At 44.2% G+C, this 19474-nt stretch overlaps 1 protein-coding gene across 1 annotated transcript in view; it reads right to left on the minus strand.

The window, feature by feature from the left end:
* Positions 1–19474, minus strand: part of ALDH5A1 (aldehyde dehydrogenase 5 family member A1) — a 386314-nt gene that overhangs the window by 289880 nt on the left and 76960 nt on the right. Inside the window, exon 2 of the mRNA XM_069613625.1 lies at positions 735–818. Within this exon, the coding sequence (XP_069469726.1) occupies positions 735–818 (84 nt within the window). The remainder of the gene's footprint in view (positions 1–734; positions 819–19474) is intronic.

Here is a 19474-nt window from a genome sequence, read left to right on the forward strand (position 1 = left end):
GGTGACTTATAAACAGAAGCTGTATTCACATAATTTGACCCCCCAAGGCCTTTACCAGTAAGGGTGACTCGTGCAATGAGGGTTCCAGAACCCATTGTTATGATCCCAAGCCGCAACTGATGCAGGCGTGTCCCTCTTGTCCCCCCGCATGAATCATTACATTAATGTTTGTCTCATTGCTTTCTCAAATTATACATGGCTAATGTGCTGGTGCTGATCCAGAAAGTGAAACCTTACCACAGAGGTGTCAGAGTCCAGCTGAGGTCCTCTCCGAATGCAGCGCAAGATTGGCCTGTGCCCAGCCCCCCCCCCCGCAGACCACACTTCACGCTGCACTTCCATGCTGCGCCCCGCGCTTGCAGCAGGGTTTTGAAGATGAGGGTGTTGCTGTAAATCACTCCCTCTCGACACTAACTTCAGCAACAAAGTTCCACAGCAAAGCAGCAAACCACACTTCACGCTGCACTTCATGAACAGTTTTCTAAAACACACAAAGCACCATACACCTGATTTTAACATGCATGTGTCCTATATTCCCTCTATGGGAAACCCCATAACTAGCAGACAATACTCTGGCAATCAACCTAGGACAGCCCACAGCAGCAAAATGCAATGTAAACAGCAGATGCTGCTCTTTATGCGTGCCGGGTTAACACAATTCATCATGGTACAACATTTCCATCATTTGGCTTGAATACACATTTCTTTGTATTGGATGAAAGATGCTTTCTTACGTTCTCTGCTGTTATTATCTTTGCAAGTTCCTCCTTGTTTTGAATCATCAGCTCATACCACTTGCGAAGCAAGACACTTCTATCCTGAAACATAAAATAAAAAGGAAGGAGTGGTTATAATTCTCTTTTTATTGGTTTTTCAATACTGAGTAACTATAGTATGGAAAGTTACTATACAGAAATAGAACAGTCGGACAAATTTATGGTATACATACATTCTGGCAGAATATATTCCCAAACGACATGCAGGAACATTTCTTAAATAGTTTAAAGTTAAAAAATGAAAAGTGTGTGTGCATGTGTGCAGCAAACATTACTCACCTGTACATATGGTGCTAATCGCAGAGTATTGCATCTTTTTTCGATGATTGTTACGGGGACATCGACATGGGCGCGACTGTAACACCATCCCTGACATGACGTGTAGTGTACCCAAGATTCTTCATGCATCGAAGTTGCCCCAGTTGTCTTTGTTCTGCCACGAGGGAGCCTGATAGAATGTGTAAGCGAGTACAGAAGAAAAGAAGGTGTGAGATGTCTATGTTCCTTCAACTCCAACAGGGGAGGAAGGGTGGGCACATGTGAATCTAAGCAGAAACAAACAGAAATAGGATTACGGTGAGTAATGTATGTCTTCTGATGTTTGTGAATCTGCTTTGAAACACATGCTGTGCATAGTCTAGCAAGCATTACCAGGAGATGGTGGTGGGATGTGTAAAGGAATGGTAGCAAAGAGATGTCTTAACACCGCCTGGCCCACCTGAGAATCAGTCTTAGATTGTGCATCTAAGGAGTAATGTTGAATGAAAGTGTGAACAGAACTCCAGGTAGCTGCTTTGCAAATAGAATCCAGAGGAACATTTGCAATAAAAGCTATAGTAGCTCCTGTGCCTCAAATAAAATGTGCTCTAGGCATAAAGGGTAAATCTCTCTTAGCTAGAGAGTAACACATTTGGCTACATTTAACAATCCATGTAGAGAGTGCCAACTCAGAGACACAGCCCCCTTCTCTACCAGCGGCAACAGAGACAAAGAATGGGTCTCTCTTGCATAGCACTTTTGTTTTATCAAGGTCATACACCACTGCTCTCCTAACATCTAGTGTATGGAGTCTTCTTTCAGCCTAGTTAGTGAGATTCTAAAAGTAAGTTGAAAGTTCGATGGATTGGGTCACGTGGAATTTAGAAATGAATTTAGGCACAAAGTGTGAGTGTGTGCATAGCATAACTTTGTCCTTATGAATGGTAACATAGGGGTCCTGAACTGAGAGAGCCTGCAGTTCACCAATTCTCCTAATAGAGGTAATAGCCACCAGAAAAGTGGCCTTATAGGTGAGAGCCTCAAGACTAGCTTTGTGCGTTGGCTTAAAAAGAGGCCACATCAGTCTTGTAAGAACAACATTCAAGTTCCATCCGGGAGTTGGATTAGATATAGGAGGGTAAAGTCGTTTTACCCCTTCCATGAACGCCTTAATCACTGGGACTTTCCACCAGGAAACTTTGCTCTGAGATGTAGTGTAAGCAGAAAGTGCAGCAAGGTGGACATTGAGTGAGTTAAGTCCTGAGTCTAAGAGGTGTGTTGGAAAAAAAGGACTGTGTGTGTGGTTGAATAGCCAATAGGGTTGATGTCCCTAGTACTGCACCGAATGACAAAACATTTCCATTTACTGGCATAGCAGGGTCTACTGTTAGGTTTCCGTGCCTCTTTAAGAATATCCATAGGCAGTTGGAGATGCCCTAACTTCAGGACCCATGCTGCCAAGTTGAGCTTTTGAGGGCATAGGTGTAGTGTTGCTCCTTGGTCTTGGGACAGCATGTTGTACGGACAAGGCAATTTAATTAGAGGGGAAAGCGACATTCTCATGAGACATGACAACTACGGCTAACAAGCCCACATTTGTGCCATCAGGATTAGTGCAACTTGTTCCTGGTGCATCTTGTGCACTATGTGTTGAGCAGGGGAACGGGGGGGGGAAAGCAGAAGCAAATCTCTGACCACATTGTCCAGATACAGTTTCCCTTGGACTTTTCTCTGGGGGTATCTGGAGGCATAGTGTGGGCATTGCATGTTCTCCAGTGTTGCAAAAGGTTCAATGTGCGGATGACCCCATTCTGCAAAGACGTTGTGTAAAATGTGGACTTGTTCTACGTCATGTTCTACAGGTAGCTGAAAGCCTCTGCTGAGCAAGTCTGCCAGAATATTATGTTCCCCTAGAACATGTTCTGACAGGAGAAACATGCTGTGTTTGAGTGTCCATTTCCAAATGCTCTGTGACAGTTTGGACAGCCCTGGAGAGCGAGTGCCCCCCCGTTTGTTCAGGGAATACATGGCCGTAGTGCCGTCTGTAAGGAGCACAATGGTCTTCCCTTGTAGTTGTGTTTGAAAAGCCTTCGGAGCTTTGAATACAGCAAGTAGTTCCAACAAATTGATATGTTTGTTTGCTACTGATTGTGACCACATGCCATGCGCTGTTTGGTGTAGGAGGTGCGCTTACCATCCCGAGAGGGATGTGTCCGTCGTGAGAGTGGCATCTACTGCGGGGTGGTGATGAATTTTCCTTTCAGAAAGTTCTCCTTAAACCACCACTGAATAGACTGAACGAGGGTTGTCGAGACAGGCACTAGATCATCCCGGTGACCTCTTGCCTGCGTGAGAAACCTAAGGGTATTCTCCTAAGCAGACCTCGGGAATCTCTTATTCTGGTGGCCTGGGAAGAGCGGGCACTCTCAGATCCTAATCCTGGATGCGGAGAAGCGAGAGGATCACCTGGATAGGGGAGCCCGAGTTGTGCTCGGGGGGAATAGCCCAGGTGAGACGCACCATTATACCGGGGAAGAAGGAGAAGAGGACAGGATCCCTGAGACCTTTGTAGGCTATGCCACACCTGCCCCCTTTCCTTCCAATGAATCTCTCTTGCCCAAATCCAACAACCCCTCTGTATATGACAAATCCCCTAGGAACCCAAACCCTGTTGCACTTGGAAACTCTCACCCAGGATCCCTGTTTTTCTGGGTCCTACCCGAATACTAAATGAAAAATCAACCTGCACTCCCAGTTTCTATCCAATAATTTGTGAAATTTTTATATTTTTAAGCAAAAAATTAAGTAAGTTAAAAGGTGCAGAGAAGATAATAACCAACCCTAGCATATGGGTTGTATAATATGAATCAGAGAACAAATAAGTTCCCAATGTGGGAACTCCCGTCCCCTGCACACTATCGAAAGGCTCAATACATTTTGAGTCCAGGTAATTTGGTTGTGTTTTGTATGTTTGTTTCAGTATAATTTGCCATCATTACATTCATATCAATAGGAATAGTGATTGTCAGTTTATCTAATATGCATTTAATCATATGAAATTTTGCCTATTGATATGAATGTAATGATGGCAAATTATACTGAAACAAACATACAAAACACATCCAAATTACATGGACTCAAAATGTATTGAGCCTTTCGATAGTGTGCAGGGGACGGGAGTTCCCACATTGGGAACTTACTTGTTCTCTGATTCCTACCTGAATACTCCCAGTCCTTCTCCTCCCCGTCCCTCTGATTATTATTTCCCGAACTCCCAGTTTGTTTCGACAAAACGCTATCCTTCCCACAGGCTCCTCTATTCAATTCACAAACCCTACAACGCTCACCTTTCCGAGTTGACCAATCACCCCCTTCCTTATGACACCTTTTCTCTATCCTTACCCATAGGATACTTACAAGTTCTACCCCCTCCCTCTCCATTTCCAATACGAACACTTTCCTACACTCTGACAGACAACAGACTAACACCAGAGCTGTTTACCGGACATGTACCAACACAACGGTCAGACAGGGTCAGGCAATTGAGAATAACTACGCACACATGACAGCCCTGCCCTTCCCCACAAGGATAAAAGGCGAGCACGAAAGCACACTTCGAGCAAGGTTGAACACAAGAGGAAGCAGCTATTCCGGATCGGCACTTCAAATGGAGGAGAAAGGCAGAGAGACCAGGATGGACGAGGAGGAGGGAATTGCCCTTGCCCTTTTCAAATCAGACACGGGAAGCCTCTGAAAGGGAAATCATAAGACAGGGAAGTTCAGCTGGCGTGTGGTGCGACAGGTGTCAATGGCACACAGGGCCCTCCTGGGCTGATAGCCCTAGCGGGTAGAAGTACTTGCTTCCATGGTGCCGTTTTTGAATCCTGACACAAGAAACTCCAACAGTTCAGCACAGCCGGTGAGTCGAGAAGACAGATAGTAAAATCGAACTGTGCTGGGCGCCCAAAGTTGCAGGCGGCAACCTTGTTGAACAAAGAACTTGTGCAATTGATTTAAAGAAACCATAGTAAAAGGTTCAGAAGTAGAGTTGTCAGGCGTCGCAGGGGCGCTCATTTGAAGGACTCTGACTTAAGCCCTTTTGGGTTGTGTTGTTATGTGAAACTACTGTTGATACTACAAAGACCAAGAGGCCGTAGGAGAGGCCGGTGTAAAGTGTCAAAGTGGTCCTACGAGGGTCTAGCAAAACCCCTTGTATACATGAGTGTGACACATTGGTGAAAGCCCGACTATGGGCTTAAGAGAAAGCCTGACTGGGGGCTGGAAAACCAAGGGAAGTGAATCCTGCATAGTGTTAAAACACCTATGAACATTGTGACGACAAGTGTGATCCCGGCTGAGGGACGTCCACAATGATTGTTTAAAAGACATTGAAATTACTGAGTGAAACGTTTTGACTGAAAAGCCATAGTGAACCCGATTGAGGGAGGCTAATATTGCAAGAAGGACCAGAGCGCGGCTGAGGGGGATCCAAGGGGCGAGGAGCAATCGCCAAACGTGAAAGATTACCAAAGGAACTTTTGTTTATTGTTTTGGTACAGCAGGCCTTCTAAGGCAAGAGACTTTTGCAGGAAAGAAAGTTGGCCACGGAAGGTCCTAGCGGCATTGAAAGGAACTGTAACCTTGTGCTGGCGAGACCCCGGAGTGTTGCGGTGCTCAAAGGTCCTGCCTTGTCCCATGCCAAAAACATGGGGAAGGGAGACCCAGCCAGCAGGTGAACACTGCTTTCTTTTCTTGGGAACATTATCCCACACTATTTTGTAACTTAGTTGTAAGGATTGGCAATAGGTTTTTTAGTATAGGCCCTTTTTATTTGACAGACGCCACTAGGACTGCCTTATTATTATTGGATGGTCGTAGCTTGCTCCCATCTTAGATTTTGATTAGGCGTTTTTCTCACCCATTGTACAGTTTAATAAATACCCTTGAACTGTGAACACATGTGTCTGTCTTTGCTGTTGCCACCATGAGTTCCTTACACCTGACACCATTGGCTCGAGAGCCACTCTAGCATATGACGCATGCACGGACTGGTTTGTGTGGTACCAGGAAAATGCAGGATGCCATTGTCACTCGCAGCCACATGGCTTTCCATACGGTGGAACAACATGTTTTGAACCCTCTCGTTGGAGGGGAAGACACGCCTGTCTTCTGTCCAAATTAGGGCCCCCAGAAATTGTTTGACTTGACTGGGGATCAAACTGACTATCTGGTTGATCGAGAACCCCAGGCTGAAAAGAAGATTTGTCTTTTGGGAGTTCTGACACGCCTGGTGCGAGTCTCCAGCTATAAGCCATTCGTCGAGATAAGGGTCCACTGGAATGGACGGCCTGTGCAGGTGAGCTGCCGCCACTGCCAGTACCTTGGTAAACACCCTTAGGACTGAGGTTATGCCAAAGGGGAGTACTTTGAACTGATAGCGAGTGTTCTCCATCTTCAAACTGAGGTAGATTCTGTGCACTAGCAATATTGAAATATGAAAGTATGCATCTTTCATATCCAAGGTGGTCATGTAATCTCCTTGCTTTAGCAACGGGATTACTTCCTGCAGTTGTCATCCTGAACTTTTGAGGTTTGTTCGCAGGACGCAGGTCCAATTCAGGGCACATGGTTAGATCCTTTTTGGGTACAAGAAAGTATATTTAATAAATACCCTTATTTACATGAAGAGCTGCGATGATCACAATCGTTCCCTTCTGCAGCGGGGTCTTTACTTCTTCCAGGAGGATGCGTAGATATTCTGCTTTTCGGCTGGTGGTATCAGGGTGGATAGAGAAACGCGATACAATAGCCGCCACTTACAATCTTGGACACCCACGGGTCCGAGGTTAAACCCTCCCATGCATGAGTGAAACATGTTAATTGTCCCCCAACAGGGGGAGCATGGGAGGGGACCTGAATCATGGAGTCATTTGCTGGCAGCAGCAGGGGAGCCTCTGGCTGCTGCATTTCTCCCCCTACCTTTTCCACGCTGAAATCCTTGTTGTTGAGGGGTCTGAGAGTCGGCGGATGTCCCTTGCCGAAATACCAGGGAGATCCTCCAGTCCCATAGGAACCTTGAGCCGAGTGGGGAAAAGGCTGCCTAAGAAAGGACCGGCGGGCATTGAAGACCCAGCATTGTACTTATGGCTTAACTGAGATCTGATTAAGAGACTTCAAAGTCTAGTGCTCCTTTTGTGTTTCAAGGGCATCATCCACCGCCTTGGCGAAGAGGGCCGAGTCCTCAATGGGTTTATTAATGAGCGAGCTCTGTGTCTCGGGTTTAAAACTAGAATTTTTAAGCCATAGATTGGCGTTTCAAAAGAGTGTCTTCAGCCAACACCCTACCCAAAGTCTCTGTAGAGTCAAGGGTGTGATTCAATATGTTCTGTGTCACTTGACGGTTCTCATGCAACACTGCCAGATGCTGTGACCTAGTAGGCTCTGGTACATTCTGCAGACCCTCCCGCAATATCTCACACTGGACAGCAAGAAGAGTTGTTTTATTGGCTATGTGCGTACTGTAGGCAGCAAATGAAGTGATGCACAAGGTTTTTTGCAGTCTTTATGAAGGGTGTTGGGAGAGATTCCGACAAAGACAGTGGACTCGGTGCATGTTTTCTAGTTGTGGTAAACACTGGGAAGACTGGGATGGAATTTAACCAAATGTAGAGTGGATCGTAAAACGGGGCAAAACATCTTCTTGACCTGTGGATTGACCGCCCGAGTAAGGGAGGGCCTGAGCAAGGAGAGGGCAATCCACTTTTTAATAGAAATAAGAAGCGGGATGGCTTGGCTGACAGGATATTTTTCAATGAGGTTATCCTCAACAAAGTCTGAAATCAAGCACTGCCTCCTACGTGACAATCTTAAAACGGCCTGCTGCTTTCCTAAGGATAGTGTTAAACAGTATGTGATAATCTATCAGGGAAGCCTCCCTGGGTTGAGATACAGGAGGAGCACCCAAACATATGGTTCAGCTTCACAACCAGGGGTAGTGGGCCAATTCCCCATGTCATTGGCGGGGGTCCAAGCATTGGGATCTTGAAGAAAGGGTCCTGGGAGCCATCGTCCTGATCTGGGATACAGTAGACATTGTCCTGATCATATTGATCTTGAAAAATATTTTTGGGTGATGGGAAATCAGTTAATCGTTGTCTAGTAGAAAAAATTAGCCTAGGGAGAGTTAAGCCTAGGAGACTAAGGACCTCAGACATACATCAAGGGGATGTGACCTCTTAAGGATGTCATCAAACCTCCCTGAAAAATCAATACACTCTGACATTTTGCAAGGCATAAATTAGTTTTCAAAAATTGATTAGCAGAGTTTGCTAATTAAAATGTTTTTGATTATCAAACAGACCCATTTGCTTAGCAATTTTGTACTAATATGGTTAATGTCACAAGATGTTATTTGTACCCAAGACATGAAATTAGCAACAATACAGCAGTTTTGCTGACCGCTGAAATAAGACATTAGTGAGAGGAGTCAGACCTTACAAATTCTTTAAACTTCAGCTAGACCTACAGGTCAAGTAACGTAGTTTACCTATTGAACCAAAGAGAAATGCACTTTGACCAATAACAACAGAGGAAAACAAATTTATTATGTGATTTATGTAAAAGGTGCAGGTCACCAAAAACCCACTTTATGTTTGGCACACTGCTGCCACCCAGAATCCAGCCATGTTCAGTGAAACCTTTATTTGACATTTACTGCAAACAAAGTAGATATTAAATAAAGTTTCAAACATCTCTTAGAAATGCTACTCGTCCTTCATAAAATATACTCGACTAAGTGGGCGAAAAGGTTTTGCGAGCTATAGATGTGTCTGTAAAATGTAAAAGGTTAGCTGCATGAATGGCACAAATAAATATATATGAAAAAAGGGTCTGAAGACAGTTTGGCCAGCTGTCTCCTCCAGGTGGTATAATATAATAGAATCATAAAGCAAAGCGAGCTCTAGAGGCTAACTACAGTGTTTGGTATTGCAGTAGATAAGTAGATCTACATTCTGGATGAACTATTGATCTCTACTTTGTGTAAGGATTTAGCTCACTTTGTGTATTTATTGTGTAAGAGGAAAGAAAGACTAAGCAGAACTAGGTGGAATATTGTAGTTTGTGGTCATCTCACTTTCAGGTTACCTGGTATAAAGCAACGGAGTGATAATATAGAATGTCAAGGAGTATGGATTAGATCATGGGTTGAGCACCAGTTGCAAGATGTTTGCAACCTGCGGGTTACAGAACTAGGTGTGCCATCAAAAGCATTTGATCATGTGATAATGTACATTTCCAAAGGTTCACTAGTTAACATGATGCATCTTCCCCAAAATGAAATATAGTTGAAACTATGAAATGCTGACACATGAACCTAAACTTTATTGTAAAACATGGATCGGTGCAAGGTTTTACAGTCTCAATACTGTAATTATGTATTTAACAATTTACATTTTAGGAATGGAATTGTAGGACTGTCTTTTTAAAAGATATGTTGTAAAAAAAGTATCATCCCGATTACTTCTGGTTTGCAATTTGAAAAACAAATTCTTGCACTCTCTACACATGCATTTGGCACTTAAGTAGAGTAGAGGCGAGGATTACTGCTGCACTTTACCTCCTTTAGCACTTGATGGGAACAGAGAAAAGAGGGTGAAGAGAGCACCGATGGCAAGAGAGGAATGCAGGGCGAGCTGTGTTTTCATTGAAGAGGGCAATTTAAATAGCTAACTTTGCTACACAAGTGTCTATTTGATAAGCAAAACTACAGAATTGCATGGCAAATTGCTATGCGACACTGCTTATTTTATGCCTTGTTTTGTTCATAAAGTCTTCAAATCTTTCTCTAGTCCAGGAAGAGGAATAGGAATCTTCTGGAAGAGGGAAAGCCAACTCAGAAGGAACAAGGTACTTAGGTAGGGCCTGTGACAAGGGAGGAGAGGCCGGGAATACACTAAAGGTGTTGCAGTGGTCAAGAAAAGTCCCAATGTTTTGCACGCAATATTTGTGACTGAGTGTGCAGTGAAATCAGTGTGATGTTGCAATTTCATTTGTATCCAGTGAAGTTAAATGTGAATAGGATAGGTTTATTCAGTATTCAATTTGATACATATTAGATTTGCTTGCATGTAGAAATCCCAAACGTTAAACCTACCAAATGAAATATAAACACGATTCAAACATGGAGTGCTACAGAGTGCCCGGAAGCAGGCAAAGAGGAGTTGACTAATGCGCATGCAGGGAAGAGGGACCTGTCCTGAAGAACCCACTGTAAAGGAGAGATAATATTTATTAAACATGCATGCACACTGAGGATCATACAAAGGGAATTTATAAATCTGTCTGTAGTGAGCTTTTGAGAATTCATTTAGACTCTGCCGCCAGCAGTTCATGCAGTGATTTCAGGTGGCTGGGAAAACTTAGCTCTGCAGGATTGAGGGTTGGGGGAGGAACAATGATTAACCAAGCAGATGGTCAGCCATTGAACAGGACACAATATTAATGGCTTGGTAGTTCCGCAGGAAGAGATATAATCTCTTAAAGTGCATTGAAGTTTTGCAGAGGGACCCAGCCATTTGTTTTCACCATTAATAAATATGGGGCGATGTAAAGCTCGAGGCTAAAGTGATCAATACCCAGGAGTTTCAATTGCATTCTCAGGTGTGCTGTGCATGCTGAAATGGTAGTCATTTAGATTAGAATGTTCCAATGACGGCAGTAAGCCAAGGCGGATCAGATAATTTTTAAAACATTTTTTATTTTATTTGTATTTGTATAGCAAGCAGCAGCCCAGAGGCTTCGTGGCACTTGTTACAGAAGCATACTTTGTTGCATAGTTATCACGTGACATTTGTTACAAAGCATGAGCATATTTGTATAACATTTGTCATGTGTAATGTTTCGAGATAAGATATATGTACATAGGTTACATTGTGTTTATATTGCATTTATATTACAATATACATTAGGAAAAAGTGGGAGTGCTTACGGAGTTAGCTCAGGAAAATGGTCCCGAGATTTTTTCAGAAAGCATGGATGGATGGATGATTCAGCTCCGAGGATGGTAGGGAGTGAGTTCCATAGTTTGGGTGAAATGTATGAGAAGCCTAGCCCTCCAGCTTTAGCTCTCCGCATGCGGGGGGATGTGTAACTGGTTGGTGTACCGAGTTCTGGTAGGGCACGTCGAGGCGGTTCTTGATATAGCTTCTGATAGGTATGTGGGAGCTGTGTTGATGCATCTATGCGTAATAGTGAGGATTTTGAGTGTAATGCAGTCTTTGACCTGGAGCCACCGCAATGCTTGTCTGTCTTGAGATGTATGGTCTCTTCTGGGGATGCTCAAAACAGCTCGTAGAGCATTGTTTTGTGTAGTTTGCAGTCTGTGTAGGTTTTTGTAAAATGTGCCAGCGAGGAGAGCACTGCAATAATCGAGTTTGGCGCCTATGTTTGCTCTGGCTATTTCAAGGTAGTTAGGTGCGAATAGGTAGGGTTTAATCGCATTGATAAGTTTGGTGCTAAATGCTGACGCAGAGGCTATGGCGCTAACTTGTTTGTTCATAGATAGGTTCGCATCGATGTGGACACCTAGTGTCTTGACTTAGGAAGATACTGTGATGCTGGAGTTATCTATGTTAAAGTTGTCCTATTGGGGACTTAGCTTAGCTATTGTGACTTTTTGCCCAAGGATAAGGATTTCAGCCTTACCCCTGTTAAGGCACAAGCCATTGACAGCCATCCATGCTTGGATAGTAGAATAGATATCGTGTAAGGCAGTGGCGTCTTGGTGGTAGGAGCCAGATAGTGGTAGGAGTACTTGAGTATCGTCAGCATAATTCGTATATGCTACACCCATAGAGTCAAGTAAGCCCCGAAAAGGGGTTTAGTGAAGAGGTTGTAGAGGGTGGGGGATGTACATAAGCCTTGGGGTACTCCGCAATGTATGGTTGTGGGGTTGGCATTTGCTATGTTGGAGAACACCTTCATGTCTCTGCCTTCCAGGAAGGAAGTAATCCAAGATTCTGCTTGTGTATAGAAGTGGGCTGCCTGGGTGAGATGGGTGGTTAGAGTTTTATGATCAACCACATCAAATGCTGCCAAAAGATCGAGAAGGAGGGCAGGTTTACCTTTGTGAATGATCTGGGAGATTTGATTTTTTAGATCTAGTAAGGTGGATTCAGTTCCATGCCCTACACGAAATCCAGATGGTCTTTTATCCAATATGGAGTTGAATTCTATGTATAGTTGGATATGGTTGTGAGCTGCCTTGTCCAGGATTTTCAGAAGGAACAGGACTGCCGTTATAGGTCTGTAGTTGTGGGGCTGCGCTGGGTCTAATATAGTTTTTATTTTTAGAAGGGGGCGTACCCATGCTTCTTTGAGACTATCAGGTACAGAGCCTGTTCTGAATGAAGCATTAATGAATCCAGTAACCAGTAACCAGAGGGGCTAGGTTCTTGTCACATTCCTTGATAATTTTAGGGGGGCATATGCAGAGTGATGGTTTGAGGTGTTTGATGAGATCAAGGACCTCAGATTTGGTAGTGTCTCTAAAGACGAATTGGGCGTGATGGCGATCGCTATGCTGAGCTTGTGTGGGAGGGGTATTCTTTTGGTTGGGGAGGGCTTTGCAGTGGTTTTGAATTTTTTTTTGGAGGAGATCTATTTTGTTGAGCATTGCAGACCAGATGCTTGCGCACCAGACTGTGTCTTTGATTATCACATCTGTGCTAGCCGGAGGTGTGACCATTTCGTTAAAGATTGTGAATATCTCTTTACTTGCGAATTGGCCTTGGAGATCCCGTCGTTAAGAGTTAGCTCTCCAATACAAAAAAGCTATTATCACAGCAAAAGCTATCTGTTTGAAGAGGTTCTTGTTTAAGTCATTTGGGTCCGCTTGCCAGTTTTTTTTTGTGCCTGGCGCTTTTGTGAGCGGAGAGTTCGGAGTTCATCCGAGAACCAAGAATTGTGGTGGAAGGATTTTTTTTCTTTCTTGCTTTCGAGCGGGGCTATTAAGTTTATTGCATTGGTAAGTGTGTCGTTTAAGATGTCTGCTAACACTTTAGGATCCTGAGAGAATGGGGGAGCTAGACATGGGTTGTTCAGGTATGGTCGGAGGATGTCTGCATTGAGTTTTTTTGAGCTTCTTGTTATGGCTGGTGGCGCGTGAGTGAGAGCTTTGGAGCTTGGGGTCGTGGGGATGTCGAATTCAATGCAGGTATGGTCTGTCCATGGATAGGCGGTGTTTGAGGTAATGTTGGATGCACAGTTGTGACCCATGACCCAATCAAGGGTACGCCTTTGGAGTGGGTGGGAGAGTGTACTCCTTGGGAGAAGCCTAGATCTAATCATTCTTTAGCTAGAGCTGAGGCAGGTTCATCTTTAGGGTCATTGTAGCCTAAGTTTAGGTCTCCTAATAATATATTTTTCAAGGATCTTTTTATGTTGTTACTGAGTCGGTGGGAGAGGTGGTCTTGAAAGTCTGCGGGGGGCCCGGAAGCCTGTACAGGATATGAATATTGAGTTGTTGGGTGAGAGCGTTAATTTAACTGATAGGATGCCGGCATTTTCGCCCCACCTGCTAGAATCTGATAGCCTAATGGAGAGTGAGTCTTTGTAGATAAGGGCAACTCCACCTCCAGTTCTCTCCAGTCTATCTTGTCTAAGGATGACATAGCCTGGAGGTAGGGCTAGTGAGATAGCTGGGTAGGAAGCATCATTGAGCCAAGTTTCAGTGATGCTTAGTAGGTCAAGATTATGAGTGGCTAATAGGTCATTTATCTCTAAAGCATGTGCAGGGAGGGAACGTACATTCAGCAGTGCACATTTGAGAGGTGGATATTGTGTGATTTTGGTTTTATTCATTTTTGAATGTGAGGTGGTAGATTTATCATTGTGTGGGATAATGTGTGGCTTAGTGCGCGGTAGTGCTGTAAAAGATTGGCGAGGCAAGTGTTATGGCCCTTGCTACAGTTGGTAGAAAGTGTAGGTGAAGTGGGGGTCCTTAATCTGAAATTTCTTAGAGGGAGCGGTGAAGGTGAGCATGGCAGGTGTCTAGGTAATGTGCGGTTTCTGAGTTATCGCTAGTTCAAAATGAACCTGTTTATTCAGCCTTCCTCAAGTTACTTGAAGTATCCAGGTGAACCATGTGCAATTACAATTAAAGGTTAAAGGGTTCAGACCAGTTGTTACTAGTAATTAATTAGTTTTGCGCACAAATGTTTAACTGCTTGATGATGTCGTGACCTACCACGGACGAATTGCAAGAAGGGGTGTGCTATGAATACGATCTGAAGATGGTAGTTAAGATTATAAGTGGCCAATAAGAATTGGAGAAATATGGGATTTCTTTGTATAGGTTTTTTCCAATCACATGTGGGGGGGGCGGATAGTAATAAAATATATGGGAGTGTTTTAACTGTTTTCTAAAATGCACATAATGTGTCAACTTATGTTGTTCAGCAAGACTTGGGTTAGTTTGGCTCGACAGACTCATAAAGCTCCTCACTGGACGATTGTACAATAAACTTGCTTTATGTACAAACGTGCATTCGCTTCTTAAGTGGTGGGCCTGCTTGGGTTAAGGTGATTAAAGGCCCATCCACACAAAGGCAAAGGAGTAACCTTTTGGGGCCCAGAACCAAGAGGAGGGGCCTCGGAATGCTTTTACTGGAGTTTGGTGTGAGTCTTCACTAGGGAAGAGCATTTCGGCAGGTCTTTCGATGCCCCTGAAACATGTGTCGAAACTTTAGGGACGGCGCCTTGTGAGACCGAAGCCTTGGGACCCTGTGCCGGCTGGGGAGACGCATGCCCTAAACCTGTAGGTTCAGTAGGCCCCACCGAAACAGTCAGCAGGCCTATGGGCGCTGATGGCTTTTTCCGATGAGTCTGTCGAAGGAGGCCGAGGAGTTGTGTGTTTGGCCTATGAAAGAATGTGTGCCCTTGACGCCAGGGTGTGATTTCTCCATTGCACTGTCGACCACGTGTTTTGCGGGGCTGGGACGGGCACGCGGGCGTCAGCAGACTCCACGGCTGCTTGAGGAATCCTCGACCGAGAAGAAAGCGCTGGTGGAGACTCTCAGCTTGCATGGCTTAGGCCGCCCACCGCTTGGTGCACCTCTCCTTATGCGTTTTGGGCCTAAAGAGTTTTCAGGCCTTGCAACGCCATTCATCGTGGTCATGAGGTAGACAACAAATACACTCCTTGCGAGTGTCTTCCCACAGAAACTTGCCATTGCATGAAGAGCAAAACTTAAAAGGAGTTCTCTCCATAATAGCTTGGAAAAACAGCAGACGAGAAAAGGAAGAGGAGGAGGGAATGGAAAGAAAAGGCATTCTCATAAGAGAAGTGGCTAGAGAAAACGGGTCACCACTCTCCATAGTGTAAGGCAAAAGCCTGAAGGCCAAGGGCAACAGCAGCCGTCGAGTCGCCAGAGGCAGCAAAGGTTTGCAGAATGGCAATATCGGAACAGCCAAGGTTCGAAAGGTCGAAGAATTCTGTCGATGGATGCCCCAAAGTCAAAGGAAACAGAAATCATTTCTCGAAACACGAGCTCTGCATAAAGCGACCGACCAGAAAGGTGGAAAAAAACTATCTGGGGGGACTTCGACACATGAAGGATTTTGGGTACACTACACGTCACGTTAGCGATAGTGTTACCGTCACGCCCATGTCGAGGTCCCTTTTCGAAAGATGCAATACTCTGCAATTACCACAAGATATATGCACAGCATGTGATTCTAAGCAGATTCATAAGCATCAGCAACTCTGCGAGGATAGCTCATTATACGTGTCCTCACAATTATTAACTGACAACTTCCATAAACCAATCTGCCAATTTATGAGTGAGTATCAAGCATCCAGTGTAAAGCCACATGCTGACATGCCACCAGCGAGGCTCGGAAACAAAGCGGTGCACTAGACGTGGAATAGCATGTTTGGAACACTATACACACAGGAATGGATCTTGGGGTAACAGACTTGCGCTATCCTTGCAAGTCTTCGGCTACTTGGGACCCAAAATCTTGTACTGTCATACAAGCATAGTCGTAATGCAAAAATAATCTGCCACTTCTTGCTTACACCTGGGACATGCCCAAATAGCAGTGGGGTAACAAAAATATATTTTTAGTCGAGTAGAATTTGGCGGAGATTCTAAACAGCAGAGCCAATGTTTACTATTAAATGAGACACATTTAGTTGGACACACATTTCTAGTCCCAACATCGGTTTTAAATTGCCAAACCAGAGTTGCCTCGCACATGTATTTAGAGGTGTGTGACCAAGAGGACCTCCACTTCTTTACCAACCTATACAACGATGAGAGTGGTGTATGCTTGAGTGATATTAGTTATTACGGCGCTGTCCTCAGGTGAACTATGAATGGAAGGAAGTAGGCAGGCCTCTCACTAAGAGATCGGAGGGACAGTGACCTTGTGGGAATAGAACATCTAAAGAGACCAGTATAGTGATGGGTCACATACGAGCCGGTTTGAGAGAAGTGAGAGTAACACTGGGCTGAAGAAGGCATCATCCCTACCAGAGTCTAGAAAGCGGGCTAGGTTAGGGAAAGTCTAGAAAACCTCTTGGGAGTGAGATAGCTATTGAATCACAGAAAACCACTATTAGCCTAAGTCAGAAACAAACCAACAAGTGTTACCGTTTATTTATTTACATTTTTAAGTTATGCACTACATGCCGAAGGCCTCAGAGCACAGCAAGCGACTAGTACTAGCATCCCAGTAAGGACGCCTGGGCTAGGAAGCCAGACAAGACAGAGGGAAGTAGAGGTAGACAGGGACAGCCCTGACGCCAATTGCCCCAAGGACCTGCTTAGCCCTGGGAACTCCCTGAAAGTCCCTGGTCCAAGTTGACTGTAAAGATACAATAAACACCCTTGGACTTAACATTCGAGTAGGCGTGGTTCTTTGTGGAAGGCCTCCCGGCCACACCTGGTTTTTATTAGTAGAGCAGACGTAAAGTAAAAGATACTCTGCATACAGGGATATCAACACATTCTGAAAATTCAATTTCCTCATCAGCGTTGCATTCAGGAGAAGTGGTTCTATATTCAGGGCTCACAGTAGGGAGCACAGTTAGCTCAAATTTAGAGGACATCACACCTTTCAGGATTACTTTAGCTCAGGGTTGTCTAACACCAGACCTCAGGGATGGCAGTATGTCAGATTTTCAGGATACTGCTCATTAATATTGATGAGATAAATGTGCATAAAATAATTCTAAAATGTGTGCAAATTTCTTCACATGAATATTAATTAGGGATATCTGGAAAACTCATCAAGATTCCGGCCCTCCAGGCCTGGAGTTGGACAACCCTGCTCTAGTTAGTGGAAGGTGATGAAGTAATATTACTCATGAGAGAAAACCCCTGCATATTGTCCAATATATGAGAACAAAAAAGCCCATTCTATTGACTCAACTACTTCTTCAGCATTGTATAGCTTAGCCACTGCTGGGATCTTCAGGAAGAGAATATATATGTCAAAGGAACAACGAAGGCTAGTTAGCATGGATCTCTGTGGTATAAAGCAAGATCAGTCGAACAACACCATCTGTGACTAAAAAGGAAGCAAATTATTTGACACGACTTTGGTCAACGTTTTACTGTCAAAATTGAGACAGTATATGATTAGCATTTGGTTTTCTCCTCGCCCAGCTTGGGAAGAACGGATGTTAATGCCTCTTTTGGTTACAGAGGAATTATGCCCTCAAAATAGCTTCCTGATGGAGGCTTGTGAAGATAGTTACAAGGGACGTCAGAGAGCTCCATATAAAACCCAGCAGTTGTTCCATCAGGATCAGTGGTCCGATTGGAGGCAAAAATCCTTAAAAGTCTTAGCAATATCACCCTAAAAAATGGGGGCACCTAGTAATTCACAGAGCAAGTCTTTCAGTGATACAGACGCTACACAGTTTAGGATTGCATTAAGCTGAACCCAAGGGACATGTTTAGAAAAATACAGGAAAATCTTATTTACCTCCTTGTCACCAAAACATAAAAAGCAATCCAAATCTGCGGTTTCCAATTTCTCTTACCTTTATTTACTGCCACATTATCGAGGACAGTCATTCCCCCCCCCCATTAAGCTACTCTCCGATAATGGAAGGATATCATCATGGTCATTTGTCATAGTCAACCTCCTGCCTACAGAGCCCCATCCCAAGCACCTCCATATGTCTGTGCAGTCATCATGGAACACCTGCCTCCTTTGAATTACACACAGCCAGAATATAAAGTTTGAAAGCCTCCGAGATCAGTGCAAAGCTAGTGACACACCCATCATTAGCAGAGGGGAAAGAAAATGATGATACCTTCATATAGTGAAGTGTGGAACGCTGCGTCAAAATTGCTTTGGGTGTAAATCACCATGTCATGGTCACCATGTCATGGGTCAAGAGAGAATTATGCCCAGTTTACAGTCAACAGGGACTCTGAGGGAGTGTACCTTAGTTCGATACTGCCTAGAACACAGCCGTTAAGTGAACCACAGATGTATTTGTGAAGTTGAATTATGGGGTTGATGAATAATATGTAAACTCACTCCAAGATCCCTGCAGGATGCACCACAACTCGAACCGACATAAGGTTTCCAACTTCTGCAGTAGAGGTCTGGCAGAATGTGGGACTTTGCGGGGACCGGTGGGGGCTAGCAAATATTATTTCAAGGATTGCTTTAGTGCTCCCTATAAGCATCACAAAAACAATACATTTAGAACACACTTTACCTAGCATTTGCACCAGTGCTCAAAACTGGGCAAGTGCATTTAGCACCATCTGCTGCTCAGGTGATATGTAATTGAATCAAATAGGTGGTGTGTCAACCTACATTATCTAAACAAGTTTGCACAAAGGCAACATAAAATAAATGTTAATTTCTTTTCATGTTATGCAGCAAATATAGGTAAAAAAAAACCAGCCCGCTTACTTTAAGGGATTCTTTTTTTTTTTCACAGAGGCAGTGAAGCTGCTGTCCCGACCAAGCTCCTATACCCACGCGAGCGGGGCTTGCAGAATTCGAAGCACTATTCAGAGGGAAGAAGGAAAGCAGCAAGGACCGTCGGAGGAAGATGCCTGCAACCAGTGAGTGCTGGGGAAGTTACCCAGAGACCGGGGACGCTCAGGGCAGGCTATGAAGGTGGTAAACAGTGCCAAGGGAGTGAATACTTTGATTACCAGTGGAACTATGAAGTTATATGATTGAACGGAAGGCAAGTGGCGCGAAGAGAAGCAAAACTGCTAATATTTTATTGACTACCGAATTGAATGAAAATAGCAAGACTGCCAATATTGAATAAATGAACTGAATGCCAATAGCAAACCTACGAACGTGTAATCAGGAACTTAAAGAAAAATAGAAAACTAAACAGAATTAAGGTCTCCGAATGCTGAGTTGAAGTCAAGTCTGAGGAACTGTTTGTTTTT

The sequence above is a fragment of the Ambystoma mexicanum genome, chromosome 5p (genome assembly GCF_040938575.1).
Source record: "Ambystoma mexicanum isolate Mex_15411 chromosome 5p, UKY_AmexF1_1, whole genome shotgun sequence".
Classification (NCBI taxonomy): domain Eukaryota; kingdom Metazoa; phylum Chordata; class Amphibia; order Caudata; family Ambystomatidae; genus Ambystoma; species Ambystoma mexicanum.